We start from the raw sequence: 18,683 nt of genomic DNA on the forward strand, positions 1-18,683 counted from the left end.
GATTCACACCCTGCGTTGTATGGCTTTTAGTCTGTATATCGACTACTTGAAGATACTGTATGCTCTCCTTGTTGCTAAGCATATTGATATGCTTATCTTCTTTAAGGATGTTATTGTAACCTTTATGTACCAATTTGTTGAATAATTTATAATAATAGCAACATGAGCAACAACATCAGCAACAATGGTTGTTGTTATGAGCATTAAGCAGAAGCTCTCATCCCGACTATATTACAATGCAGATAATTACCCTACATTATTAAATAGTAATGTATGTTAAAATCAAAAGACAATTAAAGTGTAGAAAATTCAATTCAATACAGTATGACTAGTGTGTTGTTAGGCTCAGATTGGATAACATTAAGTGAATAATGACTGAACAATACAGAGGGGAAATGTGGTGCCAGTGTTTAGATAATGCATGAATAACGTTCTCCTTTATTTTAATCATAAAGAGCTTTTTTTTTACCATCTGATATGTTGTTGCAATTACTGGAATCCCTTCAGTTTTTAAATAAGGTAAAGGACTGAAAAAAACAATATGGAGCAGCATGGCTCCTATTGGTGCTCCAAGCTTGGCTGTTTTATCAAGCTGGTAGAAACCTGGTCAAACTGGTGCTCTGGTGGTACACCTGGCAATGTGATGGCCATGCTGGTTGGCCAATCTAGTCATGTGAGACCAGCTGGTTGCATGCTGGTCACCACCAGCACAGCCAAATTCACTGATCTGTGATGGATTTTTTTGGCATATAACGCTGTTTGTAGAGCAGCCTCCCCACAAAATTTTAATCACACCAAGATATAAAAACATGAAAAAAGCTCATGCATATTCAACAGGTGTATACATTCTTAAAAACCAGCTACTAATTTTATACTTAACAACTGGTAATTACAATTTCTGTTTAGTGAAATGATTAATCATTATTATGAATGTGTCATTTTGTATATGCCAAGCCAAAGCATACAAGGTTGGGAGATGGCGCAGCAACATGATTTTAAAAATTGATTTTTTAAATCTGGTGTCATCTGGTCATTCACAATTCAGTTTAGGCCTACAGTCCATAGCTACTCACAGTTACACAACGCTTCCCAGTACTTTCTTGCACACGCACAATAATATAGAACATACCCTGGGAACATACCATCTAGGATGAAGTAGGGTACTTCACGTTCAAAGGGACTGTAAGATTAAAAATTACATGCACTAAAAACAGACAAAAATTAACATTTAATACAATTGGAAATATATTTTTAATAACCAGTAACGATCCAGATTGTATAAACGTATATTATTTTTGTACTTTATTTGTTTATGACCCCCCCCTCCCCCGGAAATGGTTGAATTCTGTAAACTGGCGGCAGATTTCAGTTTCGGAAGTAGGCTACCAGCCACTGTAACAGTGGGGAACTGTGAATTGCTTGCAGCTTTAAAGTAATGATATCTCTTTTATATCGAAAAACTATCGCTCGTTAACGATATCAGAAAACGGTAGGTTGATTTGTTGTTAACGTTAGCAATTGCTGTCATAATTCATTAGTTAGCATAATGTCAACGAGTGGTTTGTTTTGCATCTGAGGATCTTTCTGGTTAGCAAACTGATGTGTAACCTATCTAAGCTATCCTAGCTCACATAAGGAGTACTATGATTGGGCTAACAACGTTAGCTAAATAATGTCCGTATGATGCCTACGGAAATGCACACGTGTGCATCGGTTGACTAACCGTATCGACTTTTATCGAGTTAACCAAGTAGCGCTATTCCGGTCTGGATGATGTCATTGCAATATTGGCACATAGGCAACTTTCTGCCAGCAAGCAGTAGCTAGGTCGTTTGCGTATTCTGACCTTCATTAAACTTCATTCATTTATTGATTTTAAGGATAGCTGTATCAAGTAGTCAACGTTATGGCTAGTATGATGATTGTATTAACATGTAGCTACAGTCAATGTAGCCGAGAGCCAACTATCGAGTTAACTGCCCTTTTTTATTTTACTGGAGCGTTAGTTTTGTATGAAGAAGTGAATAGCCATGCTCAGCCAAACAGAGGAAGCAGAGAATGACCTGCAGATTTAGCTCTAAAACCAGCAACTAATAAAGTCCTTGTACCTGCGTGGCTGTTTCTCTGTGTTAGGCCTGTATTGCTGGTAGCAACAAAAAAAAAGACATTTTTGTATTTGCCTCTGCAGATTCGAGATGTTGCTAAACCCTGAGCAGGTAGCCTTGATTGGACAGGTTTTTGAGTCTTACGTGTTAGAACACCACAAGAATGACATCCTCAACATTCTGCAAGAACCAGAAGAAGACGCTCACTACCCTGTGGTGGTGAACGCCATGACGCTGTTTGAGGCCAACATGGAGGTGGGCGAGTACTTCAATGCCTTCCCCAGCGAGGTGCTCGCGGTGTTTGATAACGCTTTGCACCGAGCAGCGGTGTCAGCCTCGCAGTCGCTACCACAGCAGAAAGACTGCAAAATTAAGCAGAATCTACATGCAAGGATTTCAGGTGAGTGGCACTACCAGGTAATGTCTCTCTGCCTGTTTGTTGTCTCCTTGCTTCTTGCCCTGTGTTCCAGAGAGGGGGAGTGTCCTCCACCCCAGTGGACACACACACACACACACACTTATTTTGTTTGGGTGCATCACTATCCCTGCGTGTTGAGAATCCTAATTTGTGATTGTGTGGGCGGTGGTTTTTTGCTGTTTATTTGCTCCTTGTGCACTAATGGAGAAATTGAGCAGATATCTTTGAGGGTTGCAATCAAAGCAATGCCTGGAGCCGCTGGCGACTTTAATTGTGTTTTGCACAGCAGAACGCACACCTCGACTGTTTTAACGGTGAGCAGGAGGAACTGCTTGTTCTGCAACCAAAGAACTTTTTCAGTTTTTTTCCCCTTGCACTTTGCTTTTGTCCCGTGGCAAACATTAACATCTTCAGCAGTGCAGCGTTTTATGGTAATTAGCACCATAAAAACTGACATTTTATCCTCGGTGTTTCGACGGAAGCTGCCTTGAAAGGGAACACAGGTAGCGGCTGCAGCGCTGCCTTTGGTTTTCTGGAGAGCTTTTTTTTTTGCTGGTGCAGGGAGGCAAATGTTGGCAAACAGTAGGAAGCTGTTAGATGGGAGAGGATGCCCAGCGTGATCTAACAGCCAGGCCGACCTGACAAGGCATTGCTCACAGCAGGCAGAGTATCGACCTTTGGGAGAAGATCGATGAATTCTCACCCCACCCTCACCACAAAAGCGAGAGTTCTGGGTGCTGTAGGAACTAGGCGAATGCAGCTCAGAAGAACAGTGGTGTTGTGCTGAGCTGCAGAAGTTCTCTGTTGTGGAACTGGACAGACGGGGGGGGGGTGTATCAGCCGTTATTTGACTGTCTCCTCCATCTTGACTTTCTTTGGGATTCGTGCTCTAAGCCGGACTGACCTACATGTTTTACAGCTTGTTCTGCACAACAATTAACCCTTTTATGGCGTGAGATCACAGTTATCTGATTAGAATATTCTTAACTGAATATTCTAATGCTGATGTCACAATCCCTACTGGTAATTGAAAGCGCCAGAGTTCTAGAACACTGACTTAGAATTTTGAGAAAACATTCCTTCTCTTCAAAGGGTTAATTATGTTTGCAGTAGTGGTTACTGTTGCGTGTGCTATTCCGGGGAATGCAGAAATGAAAAGAATAGCCAGAGGAAGGACTCGATGGATATTCTTATCCCTGATTGGTTACGTGGTATGAATATAGAGGCCATTCTACAAATAGCACAAGGACTCAGATGTCTGTGATTGAAGTGGCAGCATCTGAATCCATTTCTGGAAATTGCTGTGCACAGCCACGGTATTGGTCAGGCTCTAATTCGCATAATGCTTGCTTGCTGTCCTTAGGAGATATTCTCAACAATACGTCTGTTAATAATAACTGGGATTGTGGTAAGCACCGATGCTGAATTAAATGTGTCTTCTATATTTATCCAAACCTGGAGTGGTTTCTGTGGTTAACGAGTATCATTCAGGTGTGAAGCTCGTGACCATATCGCTGCCCACAACTTGTCACGATACGAAAATAGACAGAATCTCATTGAGAGAAAAACTGTTTTTTTAATGAAATAAACAGGAAAAAAGAGGTTAGATGTGGAAGAGCTATGATTCAAGGCCAGTGATATCTGTACAAGGCAATAATGCCAGTGTGAAAATGGGTACCTTTGTTTAATTTCTGTATTGGATTTGCGGGGGATGAACGAGGAGCGGTGTCACCTTTAATTGCGCTGACGACGTCGGCATGCCAGCGGGTGTCTCACGCGCCAGTTCAGAACGGAATGATCACTCGCTAAAAACGTAGTTTTCACTCGCATGCAAAATAACGTTACGCGAGGCTGACTCAATGTTGTGGAAACTGTCTCGTGAATGAAGCTAATCTGCGTAATTAATTTCTGTGTCTCAAATTTAAATTGTGATTCATGCCCTCGGATGCTTACCCTGTCTTTTAATGTTTTGATTATAACACAGTTCTGTGTGTCTGTTACATCTGCCTAATTTTAATTCTGTACAAATATATTACATGCTTAATATTTGCATCTGTGTTATGTAAGTTATTACAATGAACAAGCGGCACTTGTTTTGCAAGAATGGAAAAAGATTGCCACCTGGTGGTCAAATATTGAATTAAACGTAAATAGTGATGTGCAAAAACATTTTTTTTATTTTTACATATTTGTAAAAAAATAAATAAATGAAAATAAATGCTGTTTGGAGTGGATTTTATTTTAGAATCGCAATAAAGTATTAAACCTCTATTGAATAGTCTGCCTCATGATCGTGGGAAATCCAGCAGCCAGTATGTTCTTCTGAAAGCCTTTACCTTACTTTCTATGGGTGAAATTTGTGGGTGAAAAAAGGGCTCCACCTTGTGGTAAGAAATTCATATTGACAAAAATGTTTTGGGGAGTTGAGGTAGAAATTGGCCTAGATTTGTGAGTTATTTGGTCATACAGTTGGTATTTTGTACAGAAACAACATGGGGGGAGGTGTTTTCCATTGATTTCTTTAAAAAATCTCTAAACACCTAGGGGAGAGTATGACCTGGTTATCTATAGCTTTAATGTTAAACATCAAGGGGAGAATATGACCTGACTGTCTGTAGGTTTGACGTGACACAAGCCTTCCCCCCCTCAGGTTTGCCCGTCTGCCCCGAGCTGACGCGGGACCGCATACCCCGCTCTCGGGACGTGGGCCACTTCCTGTCCGTCACGGGCACGGTCATCCGCACCAGCGCCGCCAAGGTGCTGGAGTTCGAGCGCGACTACATGTGCGGGAAGTGCCGGCGCGTGTTCTCGGAGCAGGCGGATTTCGAGCAGTTCTACAGCTTCGCCCCGCCCACCCGCTGCCCCAGCGAGGACGGCTGCGCCTCCTACAAGTTCACCTGCCTGGGGGGCGGAGCCTCCTCGCCAGCCGCCTGCAGGGACTACCAGGAGATCAAGATTCAGGAGCAGGTGACTCCGAACCCGGCTCACATGAAACGTTGGGGAACGTTCCGGTTACATTTACGTTAGCACTATGATTGTGGCTTTCCCCAAACTGGCTTAGAACATGTATGTTCTTCCTATAAAGTCACAGAAGCGCATTCCAGGCAAGTCCTGTACAGACAGATAGTGCCCCCTGCTGGTTCTTGGTTAGTCCTGAAAAGAATTATGGTAAATATTCATGAATGACATTGCAATTATTATTATTTTTAAAGAATCCATTTCATTTTTATTTTAATTATTTTCTGCAATGTATTGCAATTCCAGATTCAGTGAAAGTTTATAGTTTCTCTATAACCAAATAACCTGAACAACAGACCGTTCTCAAGTTCGCTTTTAAATAACTGGCATAATAAAACTAAACTTTCAAAGGCTGTTCATAGCGTTCCTTAAAAAGTAATGTCAAAGGCACAGCCAGGAAACCTATTTGCTTATTTTGTGCTTTTGACCTAACTTTCCTGAAACCTTCACAGAACCAGAAAAAGTTAGCTGGCGATTACTTTACAAATCACCCACAGACTCACTGCGATATCACTGTGGGTCAAGGAGAAAAGCAATATAAATCCATACGGAGAGGGGCGCCATCATTCAGTAGAGGGTGCGTGAAGACTGGAAATGTTGTGCTATTGAGAGGGATGCTGAGGACATACAGTTCTGTGTGTAAATATCTGCTCTCCTGTGCAGGCCCAGAGGTTCTGTGTGTAATGTCTGCTGTGTGAATGTCTGCTGTCCTGTGCAGGCCCAGAGGTTCTGTGTGTAAATGTCTGCTCTCCTGTGCAGGCCCAGAGGTTCTGTGTGTGAATGTCTGCTGTCCTGTGCAGGCCCAGAGGTTCTGTGTGTGAATGTCTGCTGTCCTGTGCAGGCCCAGAGGCTGTCCGTGGGCAGCATTCCCCGCTCAATGACGGTGGTGCTGGAGGATGATCTGGTGGACAGCTGTAAGTCAGGTGAGGGGCGTTGGCTCCGGCTCTGTGAGCTGCTTATGTGGACCGGCTGCACACTCAGTCCTACACGGGAACTAACTGTGTCATCTGGACACTTCACCAGAAAGATGCTGATTTGATACTGATCCTTAACACAGGTCATCCAAAAAAGCTTTTGTACTTGCCAGCATTTCAGTTAATTTATTTCATGCTGTTCGTGTGATTTTACTTTCAGCATTTTTAAAAAAGCGTAAAAATGACCAGTGTAACCTTGTGCCAGATTGAACGATTTGTTTATTTGCAGTTTGAGGATGTTTCCATGCTCTTATTTTGCTCTACACCAAATCAAACAACCAAGGGAAATCATACAAATTGCATTTAAGTTTTTTTGAAAATTTTCTCTTGCAGGTTTTGTTTGTTTGACATTTATTAATGTTTATGTATAAATATTGACTCCCAGCTAACCTTACTGTATACGAGTTATGAGTAAGTCGGAAACACACTTAGACAGAGTAGCGTCAGCCTCAAACATCTAAATCAATTTGCCGAGAAGCGTGTGAATCTTTCACAGACGCATCGGCTGTCGTTCTTCATTTTCCATCGATCGTGACGAACATCTGGTCCCAGAGTCTCCTTCAAAGTGACTTCATTAGCCCGGCTGCGCGAATGTGCTAACGCGGAGCATCTGGCGCTAAGCCCCCCCCCCCGGGTGCAGCCCTGGGACTGCACGCGTCTCTTCCTGGTTCAATTAAGGAGTCCTAATTAAAGATTTCCTTTGCTTTCTGCCCAATTTGGGCTCGGGAGCGCTCCAAATCGGGCTCGCACTGCTGTCTTCACGCCCTCCGCACCATAGTCAGGGAAGGGCAGGCGAGCTCAAGCTGTCCTGTGAAGCGCGTGCTGTCAGCTGCTCTTTCTTATCACTGCCTGATCTGCAAGTCGGGCTCACAGACAAATCTTTACAAAACAGTAAATTAGGGCCTAATTTTCTAAGACTAAGACCTTTAATATGTGCAAACCTTTTGAGCACATGTAAAACGAATAACCGATGATCGGTGCAAAACAAATAACACAACCAATCTTTGGTCGTGTTATTGGTTTTCTGTGTGCTTAAAAGGTTGTGGTGGTAAAGGTGTTGGTAAGTCAGGCCCTTAATGAACAGGCAGACTAGTGGACCCCCGATCGACCTTCAGGGGTCACTGCTGTAAAACCATTCATATGATTGTGTCCCTCGGGTGATGACATCATATTTGCGTGGTCGTGTTTCACAGGTGTCAAAGTGAGTTTAGGGAGCGATCCTGATGAGCTGTAGTCCACAAAGTGCAGTAATTGAAGTCTGTGATGACATCACAGATTATGGTTGTGTTCCACAGGAGATGACATCACAGGTTGCGGTTGTGTTCCACAGGAGATGACATCACGGTGTACGGTGTCGTCCGGCAGCGCTGGAAGCCCCTGTATCCGGACGCCCGCTGTGACCTGGAGATCGTGCTGAAGGCAAACTTCATTGAGGTCAACAATGATCAGTCCACGGCCGCCATGGTCCTGGACGACATTCAGAAGGAGTTTGAAGAGTTCTGGGAAAAATTCAGAGATGATCCTTTAGCAGGTGCCTAATGCACTATTAAAGGGGTGTTGCTGAACCTCTTTCCTTAATTTGGCCAGTTTTAGTGCTTACTAATTAGTCAGTTTGCTGATCTGAATGTTCATGTGAGCAGATTTGCTGTTGAAATTTATGAAACTTTAATAAAAGGTGTTTCACGCTTTACTGTTGGGCTTACTTTGGTAGTAGTAATTTTTACAGCTGAAAGAGTCACTGGCTTAATCTTACTGACTGTATGAACAGTTGTGTCTCACCAGAACCTCTTCCTCTCCTTTCAGGCCGGAACCAGGTTCTGATGAGCCTTTGCCCACAGGTGTTCGGACTGTACGTCGTGAAGCTGGCTGTCGCCATGGTTTTGGCAGGGGGGGTCCAACGAGTAGATGTTTCGGGAACCAAAGTCAGAGGTTAGTATGCTTTAAATCAGGGGCAATGTCTTGAGCAGAGGTGAAGATAAAACATTTTCTGCCGGTACACAATCTCTACTAACCAGTACTTGGTCTTGAAATAAAATCACACATATTCTCATAAAAGTGTGTCTTTTGAAAATCAGGATTTTTGATCAAACCTTTTGATTTTTGTGCAGGCGAGTCTCACCTGCTCCTCGTGGGAGACCCAGGGACGGGGAAGTCTCAGTTCCTGAAGTACGCTGCCAAGATCACACCACGGTCCGTCCTCACGGCTGGGATAGGCTCCACAAACGCAGGTCTCTGCAGCTTCCATTTTAAACCTGAGGGTAGAGGAACATGCCCTGTTCATGGATTATGCATGTATATGATCTGAATGTAACTATTGTTGGTGAATAAACAACTATAAGTCCATTGTTCTAATGCTGATGTGACAGACATGAGTTATCTACTGGTCTTGCCCTTTTAAACCTCCATTGCTCCACTGATGATGGAGGCAGGGGTTTGTGTGTACAGTAACACTGATGGTGAAATTGTAAGTGGTTTCTATAAGGACTAAATTTGTATTTATATAGTTGTGATTTTGTAATTGTGGAGCGTGGGCGTTTTGGGAAACCGCATTGCTGTTTTCTGCGCACCCCTTTCACCCCAGGGCTGACTGTGGCCGCAGTGAAGGACGGGGGGGAGTGGCACCTGGAGGCGGGGGCGCTGGTGCTGTCGGACGGGGGGCTGTGCTGCATCGACGAGTTCAACAGCATCAAGGAGCACGACCGCACCAGCATCCACGAGGCCATGGAGCAGCAGACCATCAGCGTGGCCAAAGCCGGGTGAGGAGAGCCTGCACTAGCATGAGCGCTACGCTAGCATGAGCACTATGTTAGCATGAGGCGCTATGCTAGCATGAGCACTATGTTAGCATGAGTGCTATGCTAGTATGAGCACTATGCTAGCATGAGCGCTAGGCTATCATGAGTGTTACGCTAGCATGAGCGGTACATTAGCGTCCACTGAGACCGTTCAACAGCACCCAGCATCACACATTATACAGTACATAAACCTTGGGCCTGGAGAGTTAAGTGTGTTGTGTTTTACATTCTTACTTAACACTTGATTGGTCAGTCAATGAAGGTGATGACACGGGCAATTCCCTTCACCTGATTTCTTGGGTGTGAACAAAGTCATTCTGACCCCAGGGCTGTCCGGGACCATGCCTGAGGAACTTTGGTCTATGCTAAGCTAACATAACCGCTACAGCAGTATTCTGCAGAGACTGTTCAGAAGCACAGTACACCTAAAGCTGTAATGCTGGAGATCAGCACATTCCAGAGACATTACAGAGTTTGCAGCCACCACCCTGCCCACACTGTGAAAGTGACCAGGGCCAGAGGAGGGAGTCTCTGGGAACAGCACTGAAAATGGCTCTCATACGGAGTGTAAAATGCTGACATTGGAAAGAAGATATTGTATATTTTATTAGCTGAGCACGTCAAACTGAGGCAGTTCTGACTTGAAGACGCAGAGCAGAGCAGAGCAGGGTGTGGGAACATCCTCTGTGTGGGGAACAGAATGGGCTGAGGCTGTCAAGTGGGAAGAGATAATATTTCCTCTATTCTCCGTTGTAGATGGTAATCCCGGCTCTTTTCTCTCGCTCATAGTCTTTCTCCTCTCTCTGTCTCTGTCCCTCTCACACGCTTTCTTTCTCGTATCTTCCTCTGCCTCATTTTTCTTATTTATATTTCTCTTCCCTGTCTTCCTTTTTCTCGTATCTCCCCTCCTCATTTTTGCCTTCTGTCTTGCTCTCTCTCTCCCCATCTCTCTTTCTCTCTCTCTCGCTCTCTCCCTCCCTCCCCCCTCTGTCATTCTGTCTCTCACTCTGTCTCCCCCTGCCTCTCTCTCTCTCCCCTCCTCATTTTTCCCTTTTTCTGTCTTGCTCTCTCTCTCCCTCCCCCCTCTGACCTGTCTCTCTCTCCCTCCCCTCTCTGTCTCTCCCCCCCCCCCGCTCTCTCGTGTGCAGCATGGTGTGTAAGCTCAACACCAGGACCACCATCCTGGCAGCGACCAACCCGAAGGGCCAGTATGACCCCAACGTCTCGGTGTCGGTGAACGTGGCGCTGGCCAGCCCGCTGCTGAGCCGCTTCGACCTGGTCCTGGTCCTGCTGGACACCAAGAACCCGGAGTGGGACAGGATCATCTCCTCCTTCATCCTGCAGAACAAAGGTCGGGGTCCGGTGGACCCTATTACAGCCGTTCGCCTGTAGTCTGAGGGGTTTGAAATACTCTTTAATAAAATAACACAGTCTGTTTGCAAAACCAACCCATGTGAGGCAACTACATCTATCAGATCACCTCTGTCTGACTGTCTAGTCATCCTCATGGCATCTAAGCTCTCCTTGTTCTTTTTAAGATACCATCTCTGACTTACTGTATGAATCACGGTCCCACGCCCTTTATTGGAGGGAGGCTATCGTATTAACTGTTGCGTCTTGCACCATATATTCTCTGCATATATTTTATCCGGCCACCAAATGATCCTTTCAGTTCCTCACATTCACTCACTTCACGTGTTACAAGCCCAGTTCTCCAACAGTTATGCCACTCCCAGCAAGCGCAGCCCGTCTTTACCGTGCTGACTCCCAGCTCTCTGTCGCCCCCAGGGGGCCCGAGTAAGAGCGAGTCCGTGTGGAGCATGGAGAAGATGAAGGCCTACTTCTGCCTGGCGAAGAGCTTTCAGCCCGGGATGTCGGAGGAGGCCGACGCCGTCCTGGTGCGCTACTACCAGGCGCAGAGGCAGAGCGACGGCAGGAACGCGGCCCGGACCACCATCCGCATGCTGGAGAGCCTGGGCCGGCTCGCCGAGGGTCAGCGGGAAAGCTCCTGAATTAGCGGCCTGAGCTCGCATGCATTATCTATCAGTCGTATGCTAATTTCAATTTGACTTTGTGATTGGATACAGTCAGTGGTATTGGAGCCAGAGAATGGGTATTAAAGCTGTGTATTATGGTATTATTGAACATTGGCAGGCCTGAGTAATTGGGTTTTTTTCTTGCCCTCAGCTCACGCCAGGTTGATGTTTAGGGATACTGTCACGGTGGAGGACGCCGTCGTCGTCATTTCTGTCATGGAGTGCTCCATGCAGGTAGCTTAGCGATGGCTGAATTTTTTGCCAGTGATGTACATTTCAACCAATGAAATTATAGTTGTCATTTTTCATTTGAATTCATCAAGTTAGATTGATTTAGGAGCATATGTGAATATCACTTTTATGCCACAGGGTGGCGCTCTCCTGGGAGATGTGAATGCTCTACACACCTCTTTCCCTGATGACCCCAGGCAGCAGTACAGGACACAGTGTGAGATGATACTGGAGGGCCTGGGCCTCAACCATCTCCTCACAAAAGAACTGGACCGGCTCTCACGGTACCGACACGCAGAGCAAGTTTGGTTACGCCTGGAAAAGGAGTAGCAAAATACCAGAACATCTAATGTAGACATTGTGGTGTGAAGTACAGTTCGTTTGACAAAAAGTAATGCAATGTTTTCTTTCGGATAGTGAAGGGTCCTAATGCTTCCTGATTTGCTCTCTTCTCTTTAGTCAAGGTAATGGCTCACAAACGGGGACGCCCCCCGGTGAAAACGGGCTGAATGCTATCGGAAACGGCTGCGCGGCTCGGGAAACCAACTCCCTGCAGTCGACCCAAGATGGACCCCAGAGGAACGCCGGGGCCGATAGCGGGCTCGACTGGTTTCACTCACTGTCCGGCCCCTCAAGGTTATCGCCAATCACGCCGTCTTCCCAGAATGCCTCATCTAGCGCCGGAGTCATACCAGAGGGCCGTGCTTCGTTGCCCAGTCACAGAGACCCTTTGCCTGAGAAAGGAAGGAAGTCCACAACGGATGAAGCGCCCGTTAAGAACACAGATGAAGCTGTTCCGTCCAATCGTAAAAACACACCGGCAGCCGCGAGAGACGAATCGGACTCTGTCGTTGAAAAGGTTTCCAAGAGCCTCAGAGGGAAAAGGCTCAAAAAGATCAGCGACTCGTCCCTGATCTTAGAGGAGGGTAGAGTGGCAGAGATAAGAGCTCCCTCTGGTGGTGGAAGTGCAGACTGCGTAGACAATCTTGAGCTCTTGTTCTCCTCAGATGCCCCGCCCTCGCACAGCACTCCCGTAGCCGCGAAAAAGCGATCCTCGAAGAAGAGCCGCGCCCCTCACGATTTTCCTGCCGAGGACCGGGGGGCCCCGGAGACGGAGGGGGCCCCCGAGGCCCTGCGGACCAAACTCTCCTCCTTCACCTTCAGGCCCAGGGAGAGAATGGCCCACGGAGAGCACCACAGCAGTCCCCCTGAGAGGGCGCTGGGAGACGGGGTCGACAGGGACCCCGTTCCAGGGCCAGGGGAGGAAACAGCAGGGACGGGGAGGGGCGTCTCCGCAGACGGAGCGCTCGGAGGTGCAGGATTTCAAGAGGAGGCTGCTGTCCCGGCCGGGCAGGCAAAAAAACCAGAGGGAAACGGCGAGAAGCGAAGTGGCACAGAGCAGCCAGCAGATGGCAGCAGAGCTCTCAAGAAACTGAGGCACAAAGCCGCACCGGAGGAAAAAGACTACCTGCCCGCGGGGTCAGGTGACCGGGGCGAGGGGAGAGAGGGTCGGGCTCCGGCGGGGGACGAGGGCGGAGCCCAGGAGCAGAGGCGTCTGCAGCTGCTGCAGAGGCTGGGCGGCGCGGTCCCTGGGGGGCAGCCCACGCACCCCCAAACCCCCGGGGCCAGAGTGGCCCCCGCCACCCTGGCCAGGCTGTCGCGCTTCTCCTTCACGGCTTCCTCTGAGGAAGGACCCGAGAAGCCCGAGGCTGCGGCCAGCGAGCGGGCGAGCTCTGAGACGGGCCAGGGTCGCGACCCTGCCCCAGGGCATGATGGGAGTAACCCCAGGAAGAGGAAGTGCTTTGAATTTGGGTCAAAAAGCATCTTGCCGGGGCAGTCCCTGTTCAGCTCATCGGTCGTAGATGATGAAGATCTGGATGTGGACTGGGAGGAGGAGTCTAGCAAGCGGGCAAAGGTGTGATCACTGTGTGTGTGTGTGTGTGTGTGTGTGTGTGTGTCTTTTTTTCTGTGTGTGTGTGTGTGCGCACGTGTGTGCGTGTATGCATACGTGAGCATATGTGCATGCACGCACATGCATTGCTGGAAAGTTTGGCCCACAGTGAGTGATGGGAGAATGCCCGGGATGATGACCTCTAATGAACTGACCTCTAGTGACCTCTTGCCGGACTCATGCTGCTGAATATCTAACTTTGGCTGGGCCGAAAATGTGCAATTAAAAATGATTATGAAAATAAATGATGTAAAATAAATATTTTGTACAAATTCCAACCCATTACAACCCATTATCTTCTCTGACCCCGCGACCCTGACCAAGAATAAGCAGGTATAGATAATGGATGGATGGATGGATGGATGGATGGTTCCTCTGATTGAAAATGGCTGGCTGCCACTTCCACCAGGCGGTTTGGAGACGATTGCATTTAGCAGAAACGGAGGCAGCGATAGATGGAGCGCAGTTTGTTTAGCCTATCTCCAGGGCTGGCTTTGCTGTGTTTGTTGGCTTAGTTAGATGTTCCCCTTGGAGCACACAAGCGCACAACCTTCCCAGAAGGCACTTTTGGAGTTGGGGACAACTAGGGGTGAGGGGGGGGCTGTTGCCATGACTACAAGCCCCAAAGGATGCACAGCATTGGGTATTAGCGCTGGGTTAGACAGCATATTATTATACTCCTGCCAGGTCATAACAGATCTCGAAGTGCACAATACTGTACAGGTAAAGCACAGCGATCCACAGTTCTGCAGTGGCATCGTAATAGGTGTACTTAAATGTATAGAAATGGATAAGTCTACAGAAATTGAAAGTACTGTTATCAGAGTTGATTTAACAAGGGGCATTTGTTGTGTAGACTTAATAAAATGTGTTTAGATGCACTTTGCAACATTCATGCTTTAAGATGGTATTTGACTGTCGTTCACCTATTTCTTTTTGCCATTCATCAAATTTTTTTCTATTTCTTTTCTTCTCCTCAAAACGTCTTTACTCCAGCCTCATTAAAGACGATGAGCGCAGTCAGTCAATGTCAGACAGGACGGAGTCTATCTCCGGTGAGCCTCCGTCAGGTCGTAATTGACCGAGGGAAGGTCAGAGGCGGGTGAAAGCAGGAGGTAAGACGAGGAGTTAATGGATCCCCGCATCCTGCCAATAAAGCCAGGGCCTCATTAATAATGAACGCTTATTGATTCCAAATCTCACTACTGTCTGTTGCGTGGAATTGGTGCGTACCCCAAGAAAATCCTTAAAGAAGCCCCCTCCCCACCACCACCAAACAAAAGGAAGTTTATTTGGATCTAAAAACCCAAATTCGTTTGCCCCGGCAGGCTTGTAGCTTTATGCATGCTGTACTGTCCTCTTGGGGTTCTCTCGGTTTCCTTATTAGTGACAGGGGTGCCTTGTCTCGACTTGGGTTCCGGCCGGATGGGTGACGCGACTCCTCCCCCGGTCTCCGGTCCCATTCGCGGATTCGGTTTCGTTATTGATTTTTTACATTCGGCCGAAACGTTTCCCGCCACACATCACCGCGCCGTGAGGTAACTCCGGAAAAGATCCGCCCAGCAGCATTTAGAGCGGCGTCATGACAACTTCATTACCTGTGTGTGAGGTCATAATCCGCTATGTTGGATGTATTCTCTGTACTTCATGGCGGCAGTCGACATTTTTGTAATTACATTTGCAGGAAAATCACTGCAGGAAAAGCATTTTAGAGCCCCCTTCCCCCCCTTTAGCCCCGCCTGTTCTAATGGGGGGTGTTTGTGAAATACCAGAAATGCTATCTGCAGTGTTAAAAGCATGTGCGGTTACTGAGCTTCAATTTTGTAATTCACCGACTCTCATTGGCATTTATCTAATGTTCTCCGCCATTCACCCGTAAACGGAAGAGCTCATTGAAACGAGCAGTTCCCTCACGTTAATGCCAGTTGCCTTTGCAGTCGGCCGTGTGATTTAATGGAGGTTCAAGCAGTCGGGAATCCATAGCCCAGGTGAAGTGCACTTCAGCTGCAGACCCCCAGTATAAAATTGACTAATGACTGCCGATGCACCAGCTCCGAGCTGCTGGCTGGTTCCTCAGCGGCAGAATGTTCTGGCAGCTTTGCAGCAGCCGACGGGGATAAATCGGGCCATGTCAAATACATGTGTTCTGGGGCCCGGGTCCTCGGGTCCCCCCCCCCATGGAAGCGGCCCCCTTTCTGCCAGCCCCTGTGCCCACTCCTTCATGTACAGAGACCGCATTGTTTTGGGGTTTTTTTTGCCCTGCATGTCTTATGCGAGCGTGACTCAGAGTTTGACGTTCTCCTGCGGGCTTTGTCTGCAGTTCTGCGACCAAAATTACCTCCCGGGTAAGTCTTTTTTTTTTTTCTTTTTCTGTGCGCATAATATCAAGGGTGAAACAAAGTTACTGTGATCACAATGGCCATTTGATACCATTATACAAGGATACAATGGAACTGACTCAAGAAAAAGCCCCTCAAAGGGAATGCTTCTGATTTTTGAGTCACTGCATTGGGCCCCACTGGTAGTAGATATGTTTGAAATAAGGAAAGAATGCTCTTGTGTATTCCAAACTAAATTATCAATATTAACTCATTAAAGACATTAAAGTCTTGTGAATGATGTATATATGATAGTAGTGGTAACAGTAGAGTGAAATGAGTTATTTTTACTATATGGCTAATGTATTTGTATTTGAGATCAAAACATTAATATGAGACAAAGGTACCGGCAATCTGCTTTTATCTGATGACATTTAAATGTGTATTTGTATAATGATTTTGGAGAAGTGGCTGTTTTTGTGTTGAGTCCCTCTCTATTCAGCTGTGCATAAATAAGTTAACGGATGACTAACTTGTGTTAACTGTTGCTCAGGTGTCTCATTTTGCATGGATTGTTCACACATAAAAGAGCAGTGAGTGTCTAGTCTTGTGGGTTTTAGCCGTTGCTTTTTTTTTCTGTGGAAATTGCATTTGTAGTCAGAAGGCATAAACCATCATGAAGACCAGAGAACTAATCATAGCTGAGAAACAGCTATTCTAAACTGATGAATTCATTCCGAAGAATGACGCTGAAACAGAGTATATCAAGTACAGCAGGTTGGAAAGTCTTGAAAAATAAAGAAGCCACTGGTGGACACAAAAATAAACACCTTACAGGCCAGACAACTTTAGCTGATGACAGAAGAATCCTCTTTGTTGTGAATAAAAGCCCTAAAACAACAAGTCTTTGACATTACGAGGACAGGGGTGAAAATGTCACAAGCCACCGTAGACAGAAGACTTTGAGAGCAGAATTATAGAGGCTACATTGCCAGATACAAACCTCTCATCAGCAGCAAGAGTCGAAATTCCATATTAGAATTTGCCAAAAAAATACAGAGACAAGCCAGAAGAATTCTGGAGCAAAGTTTTCTGGACAGATGAGGCCAAAATAAATCTTTACCAGTGATGAGAAGCCAAAAGTGTGGGGAAAGGTAGAACCAACCCATGATCCAAAACATACCGCCTCATCTGTGAAATATGGAGGAGGTAGTGTCATGGCTTGGACGTGAATGGCCGCTTCTGGAACAGGCTCACTTGCTCTCTTTATTGATGATGTAATGGAGGATGGCAGCAGTATGATGAATTGGGAGGTGTAAATTTTGTCTGGCTATGTACAAGCAAGAAGTTCCTCTGACCTCATCAGTCAGCGCTTCATCCTGCAGCAAGACAATGACTTCAGACACACTGCCAATGCAACCAAAGCATCCATCAATGGGTAAAAGTGGAAAGTTTTGGACTGGCCAAGTCAGTCACCTGATGTAAATCCTATTGATGCATGCATTTCACTTGCTGAAGAGGACACTGAAGACAGAACCCCCCCCCCCCCCCCCAAACAAAAATTAACTGAAAGCAGCTGCAGTGAAGGCCTGGAAAAGCATTTACAAAGAGGATTCCAAACATTTTGTGATGTCAATGGGTCATAGACTTGGATTTATTGCATTTAAGGGCTATGCAACTAAATATTACTTAACTGACTTGATTTATCATTTAGTTCATCCTTATCTTAAATTTGTGCAGCTTAAAATTAGGGGACACAGCTCAAAAAACAGTTGTTTCCGTAAAATGGAAAACACAATGGAAATAAAAGCTGATTGTCTGTACATTCATCTCTTGATCTCAATCCAAATGCCTTGTGTATATAGCAAAAACAACAAAATTTATTCAACCGTTTACATATTTTTGGAGGCCGCTGTATTTATACCAGGCTTATGTAACATGCATGCACTGTGTTCAATAGTGGCACGTCACAGTCACAAACGTAGCCCGGTGGTTTGGAGTGAAACCAGTGGTACGAGATGTGCAGCTTGCCTGAGGATAGGAGTGACTCTCAGACACGGCACATTTGCGTAATCCCGGGGGAGACGTTGAGCAGACCTGTTTGTGCAGGCCCACAGCGGGGAGCACAGAGGCCTGGGAGCCCAGCCTGTGCAGGATCTGAGCCTCTGCGTTAGCACGACTTAGCACGATCCCCCCACCTCAATTCAATATAATGTCTTTCTGTCATTTTCTCTTTGAAAACAGAAATGGTGCGTTCTGTGTGATGCCGCCGAGTGGTTTGCATGTCTTGCGATAATATGAAAGGTTTTATTTTAATATGAGCTTTAACCATTGAAATGACTTGCAAATGTAATTTTAAATGTAAAAGGTTTGGGCTTCAGGTACTTCTATGAAAAGAAATGCAGTCACAAAAAATACTGATGCAGTCTGTTTTTTACTACTGTTAAATATTTCTCTTATAACACAAATGAGTGTACATGTATATATATGTGTGTGTGTGTGTATACAATAAAAACTAGTCCTGAGATGTACCAAAAATCCTCATACTGCAGAACTGTGTCTGTACAGGTGTATGCACAGTTTATCTGCTTTCTGAGTTATTTGAATTTTGAAGTCTGCCTTTGGGATGGTACGAATTATGGTAACAATGTGAACTAAAGGCCAGTTTGACCTGTTAGTGGAGCCTGAGGTGGAAGCCTGGCCTTTTAATCTGGTCTGGTCTGGTCAGGTTTGGTTCCACAGACACTTCATAAAAAGTTCAGTGCTCCGTACTGGATTGTTGTGCTTTTCACTGATCTTCAGGGAGGGGAACTATAATGAACCCCCACCCACCACCC

At 46.1% G+C, this 18,683-nt stretch overlaps 1 protein-coding gene across 2 annotated transcripts; it reads left to right on the forward strand.

Moving 5' to 3' along the window:
• The first annotated feature begins 1,358 nt into the window (after window positions 1-1,358).
• mcm9 (minichromosome maintenance 9 homologous recombination repair factor) lies at window positions 1,359-13,787 on the forward strand. Of its 2 annotated transcripts, XM_064340306.1 has the most exons (13): window positions 1,359-1,489; window positions 2,189-2,505; window positions 5,174-5,490; window positions 6,383-6,464; window positions 7,846-8,046; window positions 8,319-8,444; window positions 8,624-8,743; window positions 9,097-9,271; window positions 10,459-10,661; window positions 11,099-11,302; window positions 11,498-11,580; window positions 11,716-11,861; window positions 12,037-13,787. In XM_064340306.1, exons 2-13 carry the CDS (start codon window positions 2,196-2,198, stop codon window positions 13,496-13,498), a joined length of 3,429 nt encoding a protein of 1,142 aa, XP_064196376.1. In that variant the 5' UTR covers window positions 1,359-1,489; window positions 2,189-2,195; the 3' UTR covers window positions 13,499-13,787. The 2 variants fall into 2 exon arrangements, with proteins under 2 accessions (XP_064196376.1, XP_064196377.1); XM_064340307.1 differs by lacking the exons at window positions 1,359-1,489; window positions 2,189-2,505 and adding an exon at window positions 3,441-3,931.
• Window positions 13,788-18,683: the final 4,896 nt, after the last annotated feature.

The sequence above is a fragment of the Anguilla rostrata genome, chromosome 6 (assembly GCF_018555375.3).
Source record: "Anguilla rostrata isolate EN2019 chromosome 6, ASM1855537v3, whole genome shotgun sequence".
Taxonomy (NCBI): domain Eukaryota; kingdom Metazoa; phylum Chordata; class Actinopteri; order Anguilliformes; family Anguillidae; genus Anguilla; species Anguilla rostrata.

Coding starts and splice junctions, on each gene's coding strand:
- mcm9 (XM_064340306.1), top strand. CDS start 2,196: ATGTTGCTAAACCCTGAGCAGGTAGCCTTGATTGGACAGGTTTTTGAG. Junction 6,465..7,845: donor GGTGGACAGCTGTAAGTCAG/GTGAGGGGCGTT, acceptor TGTGTTCCACAG/GAGATGACATCACGGTGTAC. Junction 10,662..11,098: donor CTTCATCCTGCAGAACAAAG/GTCGGGGTCCGG, acceptor TGTCGCCCCCAG/GGGGCCCGAGTAAGAGCGAG.